Below are 6,000 nucleotides of genomic sequence, written 5' to 3' on the forward strand. Positions count from 1 at the left end.
TCACACTTAAATCATGAAAGTAAAGTAAATCATTTAATTGAAAATCACTTAATATGTAGGAGTTAGTTTCTTTTCTGATATAAGAGAGTTGGATTATATATTCCTAGGGTTCCAACTTGAAATTCTTTGATGATTTTATATGACTCAAAATGAGATTTAATTATTTGTGAAATGGGACATCCAATATATTAAAAATATTCTGTATTTGGGGGGCAACTGGGTGGCTCAGTTGGCTAAGGGTCTAACTCTTGATTTCCACTCAGGTTATGATCTTGTAGTTCATGAGTTCGAGCCCCGCATAAGGCTTTGCACTCTCAGCATGGAGCCTACTGGGGATTCACTGTCTCTGTCTCTCTCTCTTTGTTCCTCCCCCACTCATTCTCTCCTTTCTCTCTATCTCTCTCTCTCTCTTTCCTAAAATAAATAAGCTTAATAAAATAAAAATATTCTATATTTTGTAAACTATTATACATGGTTTAGGTTGCTTGTTTAAAATAGATTACAACTACGCATTAGATAATGCTGTAACAAATTGTCACAGACTTTGAGTCTGGAGTTCTCTCTTGTCCAGCAAGAGAGTGGACACAAAATTGAATACGAGAGAGGCTAATGTCCAGGAGGATACAAGAACCCTGAGTAAGGATCTTTGCTCGGTATTTAGGATCAGAAGGCTTAAAAATGTGACGGACAATAAAACAGTGATCTTTAAAGAGACAATAAAACAGTGATCATTAACTCATGTGTGTGAGAGAAAGGGGGTTTTAAAGGTATGAGGTGTTAGGTGTTAAGATCAATACAAATCAAAGTCCTGGCACTGAGCACATGGCCATTTACTACAGGCACCAGGTCCTGTATCTGTTTATCTTAACTTTTCTAGGTGCTAAGACAAATAGAACATGCTACCTCAGGGTTAACAAGGCATTTTTGTTGTTAACTAGCTCTCAGCCCTTTCACCTTGCTGCAGCAGCTTTCCACCTCTATCTGTTCTTGGACAGTTTCCTCCTGTGCAAGGGGCTTTCCACTCTGCTCTATGCTTTGTTCTACTCTGGAGGCACTTTTACCCTGTGGCAGCTTTCCACTCTAAGCCTTGTTAACCCATTGGTGCAAGGTCAGAGAATTCTTAAACTTATTCCTTACAATAAATCCCAAAATGTATAATGACTCAAGCAAAATGGAAATGTATTTCTCTTACTCATGTCAAATCTGATATCAATTCTCTTAGTTCACTGGCTTAAAGTCAGTAACCTGATCACACCTAACTGCTAGGGAGTCTGGGAAATATAGTCCAGCTGTGTACCCAGTAAGAGACAATAAGAGTTGGTAAACAACTAGCTAGTCTTTATCATAAAAGTGGATGTGTGTGTGTATGCATATGATAATAAAATTTTATTAGGTTTTAATTTTTAAGATCATCAGAATTCTAATAGACCATGGGTAAAGTCTATGATTAAATAATTCATAGGAGGAGATACAATAGCAGATATACGTGGGAGAAAAAATTCAGCAGCATCAGTTGTCATATAAATTAAATAAAAACATAGTGTCATTTTAGACATTAAAATAGCAAACATTTTAAATTATGATAAAATCCATTTGCTGGCCCAAGTTTGATGAAACTGGTATAATCATATATAGTTGATGGCTTTGGAATTTGGTATGACCATTTTAGAAAACAACCTAACAACATGGAAATTTATCCTCAATAACAATATCCAAAAGAAGAAAAAAATACGTAAGTTGCTGAATAAAGTGAAAGACTAGAATTAGCAGGAACATTTATTGATAGGAAATGTTAAAAAATGATGATGTAGCAGCCAAAATGATAATTATGAAGGTGTGGACCTGTGCTTTTCCACAAATGCAAAAAAAAAAAATGGTGTGTGTGTGTGTGTATAATATGAATTATATTGAACATATAAAATTTGCATTTTACAAAAGGATACAAATTTCCAGTGATAAGATGAATAAGTTCTGGGGATATAAAGTCTACATGGTGACTATAGTTAACAGTATTGTATTGTAGAGTTGAAAGTTATGAAGACAGCAAATCTTAAAAAGTTCTGACGACAAGGAAAAAAGGTAACTGTGAGGTGGTCATGTGTTAACTAACCTCACTTTGCAATATATACTTATATCACATAATCATGTTGCATACCTTAAACTCACACAATGTTGTATGTCAATTATATTTCAATAACCCTGGGGGAAAAAACAGAAAGCAACTTGCCTTGTGATCCCCACATATAAAATAACACGGTTGGCCTCTCTCTGCATTCAAGATAGCATGCTGTGATTTCTTGGTAAAAATACATTTTAAAAAACAGTGATTTTTTTTTATTTTGGAAACATTTATATTATATATTTTTAAATGTGTATATCAAAGATAAAAGTTAGTAATAGTGATTTTTTGTTGTTGAGAAATGGTAATCTAAATACCCCCTAAAAATAATTCAATGCATTTCAATACGAATGGAAAAGTGTTTTCCTTAACTCTGAAAATAAAAAGTTTATTTTTAAAAAAGAGGGAGAAAACAGTTAGCAGTGATTATCTATAGGGAGGTGAAGTAGGGATTCTGAGGGAAAAGAAGACATTTTTGACAAAATTATAGCCTTTTGTGTTGTTAAATCTTTTACCGTGTACGCATATGATTTTAACAATTAAAAAATAGTATGTATGCTATGATAGTAAGTATGTGTAAATTATAGATGCTTATGGATATGTGCTAGAAGGGAGGATGGAGACAGGAAAACAGTTGATTTGTTATAATGGTAGAGATTATGTGCAGTATTCCTCTTCCTCTCAATGTGAAGACAAAAGAACATCTGTCTAAAATACCTTGGGAAGTAAATAAAATATAAATAATACATTAATGCATGAATGAGTGGGAAAGTACTGAATCAAGAAAAGGACTCATAAAATATTTATAAGAATTCACATTCGCGTGTGTAAATACAATTATTGCAAAACAGCCTGACAGGAGGAAGTGGCCCTAAAGCAAGCCTGGCCTCTTAGCAAGTCAATCATAGACGGCATCCTGGAAGAAGCAGAATGTGATTTGGTATTAGAAGGATGAGAAGGATATGATTGAGTGAGAGTCACTTTTTAAACTTTGACCAGCTGTCCGTACAGCTGCCTGTATCCCTGAGAAAACAAATAACCTCCCCATGTCCTCCTTGTTAGGAGACGACAAGGTACTCCGGTTGTGGCATCCCAACATCAGCACCAAGCCGGTGGGGAAACTTGTGGGGCACATGTTCAGTATCACCGAGATCGTAACCAATGAGAAAGATCAACACATCATCAGCCTTTCCTCTGCAAAGGTAACAGAAAACAACATAAATGAAATAGACCGTTTTTTCCCCTTAAAATCAGCCACTGGAAAATCTAGAACACATACAATTTTTGACTGAAATAGCTGCTTGACACTGAGAAAAATACTGTCGATGTGGAGAAGGAAATGATGAGCCACTGTTCTGTTCCTGCTGATGAGAGCATGTAAAAGAACATGATTAAATATAAGCGTTAAAGGAAGGTTGTGCTGGAAAGAGACCAGGCATGGCTCTCCTGTTGCAGACAGGACATCATCAGCAAAGACAGAAAGCATGACGGTTCTGTTGCTGTTATTACACAATGTCTTAAATGTTCTAACCAATGTGCTAAAATAAGAAAAAATGAGTTATGAATATTAGCTATATAATGACTGAGTCATTATATTTGCAAATAATAATGATTACCTCCTCAAAAAATACAACAAAATCAGGTCTTAATTTTTTATTTTTTAAATTATTTTATGTTTATTTTCTTTTATTTTTATTTTTTAATTATAATATTTGGAATTTATTTGCCTGCTGATTAAACACATAGACCAAATATATATGTATGTTGTCTGTGTAAGACAGTTGGGGGAAATGAGAATATTAACTGGATTTTTATTTATTTATTTATTTATTTATTTCTTTATTTATTTATTTTTAAATATATGAAATTTATTGTCAAATTGGTTTCCATACACCACCCAGTGCTCATCCTAACAGGTGCCCTCCTGTATACCCATCACCCACCCCCCCCTCCCTCCCACCCCCCATTAGCCCTCAGTTTGTTCTCAGTTTTTAAGAGTCTCTTATGCTTTGGCTCTCTCCCACTCTAACCTCTTTTTTTTTTTCCTTCCCCTCCCCCATGGGTTCCTGTTAAGTTTCTCAGGATCCACTTAAGAGTGAACACATATGGTATCTGTCTTTCTCAGTATGGCTTATTTCACTTAGCATCACACTCTCCGGTTCCATCCACGTTGCTACAAAGGGCCATATTTCATTCTTTCTCATTGCCATGTAGTACTCCATTGTGTATACAAACCACAATTTCTTTATCCATTCATCAGTTGACATAATTTGGCTATTGTTGAGAGTGCTGCTATAAACATTGGGGTACAAGTGCCCCTATGCATCAGTACTCCTGTATCCCTTGGGTAAATTCCTAGCAGTGCTACTGCTGGGTCATAGGGTAGGTCTATTTTTAGTTTTTTGAGGAACCTCTGACTGTTTTCCAGAGTGGCTGCACCAGTTTGCATTCCCACCAACACTGCCAGAGGGTTCCTGTTTCTCCACATCCTCGCCAGCATCTATAGTCTCCTGATTTGTTCATTTTGGCCACTCTGACTGGCGTGAGGTGATATCTGAGTGTGGTTTTGATTTGTATTTCCCTGATGAGGAGCGACATTGAGCATCTTTTCATGTGCCTGTTGGACATCTGGATGTCCTCTTTAGAGAAGTGTCTATTCATGTTTTCTGCCCATTTCCTCACTGGATTATTTGTCTTTTGGGTGTGGAGTTTGGTGAGCTCTTTATAGATTTTGGATACTAGCCCTTTGTCCGATACGTCATTTGCAAATATCTTTTCCCATTCCATTGGTTGCCTTTTAGTTTTGTTGGTTGTTTCCTTTGCTGTGCAGAAGCTTTGTATCTTGATGAGGTCCCAATAGTTCATTTTTGCTTTTAATTCCCTTGTCTTTGGGGATGTGTCAAGTAAGAAATTGTTACGGCTGAGGTCAGAGAAATCTTTTCCTGTTTTCTCCTCTAGGGCTTTGATGGTTTCCTGTCTCACATTCAGGTCCTTTATCCATTTTAAGTTTCTTTTTGTGAATGGTGTGAGAAAGTGGTCTAGTTTAAACCTTCTGCATGTTGCTGTCCAGTTCTCCCAGCACCATTTGTTAAAGAGACTGTCTTTTTTCCATTGGATATTCTTTCCTACTTTGTCAAAGATGAGTTGGCCATACTTTTATGGGTCCCACTTTGGAGTCTCCATTCTATTCCATTGGTCTATGTGTCTGTTTTTGTGCCAATACCATGCTGTCTTGATGATTACAGCTTTCTAGTAGAGGCTAAAGTCTGGGATTGTGGTGCCTCCTGCTTTGGTCTTCTTCAAAATTACTTTGGCTATTCAGGGCCTTTTGTGGTTCCATACGAATTTTAGGATTGCTTGTTCTAGCTTCGAGAAGAATGCTGGTGCAATTTTGATTGGGATTGCATTGAATGTGTAGATAGTTTTGGGTAGTATTGACATTTTGACAATATTTATTTTTCCAACCCATGAGCACGGAATGTTTTTCAATTTCTTTATATCTTCTTCAATTTTCTTCATAAGCTTTCTATAGTTTTCAGCATACAGGTCTTTTACATCTTTGCTTAGGTTTATTCCTAGGTATTTTATGCTTCTTGGTGCAATTGTGAATGGGATCAGTTTCTTTATTTGTCTTTCTGTTGCTTCATTATTAGTGTGTAAGAATGCAACTGATTTCTGTACATCGATTTTGTATCCTGCAACTTTGCTGAATTCATGTATCAGTTCTAGCAGACTTTTGGTGGAGTCTATCGGATTTTCCATGTATAATATCATGTCATCTGGAAAAAGTGAAAGCTTAACTGCAGCTTTGCCAATTTTGATGCCTTGGATTTCTTTTTTTTTTTTTTTTTTTTTTTTTTTTTTTGTCTGATTGCTGATGA

At 36.0% G+C, this 6,000-nt stretch overlaps 1 protein-coding gene across 2 annotated transcripts in view; it reads left to right on the top strand.

Annotated features, from left to right (window-relative positions):
- Positions 1-6,000, top strand: part of WDR64 (WD repeat domain 64) — a 152,346-nt gene that overhangs the window by 64,330 nt on the left and 82,016 nt on the right. For both annotated transcript variants that reach the window (XM_040451799.1, XM_040451800.1), the window contains one exon: positions 3,182-3,321. In XM_040451799.1, the coding sequence (XP_040307733.1) occupies positions 3,182-3,321 (140 nt within the window). The remainder of the gene's footprint in view (positions 1-3,181; positions 3,322-6,000) is intronic.

The sequence above is a fragment of the Herpailurus yagouaroundi genome, unplaced genomic scaffold (assembly GCF_014898765.1).
Source record: "Herpailurus yagouaroundi ecotype Mexico unplaced genomic scaffold, PumYag 205, whole genome shotgun sequence".
In the NCBI taxonomy this organism is placed as follows: Eukaryota; Metazoa; Chordata; class Mammalia; order Carnivora; family Felidae; genus Herpailurus; species Herpailurus yagouaroundi.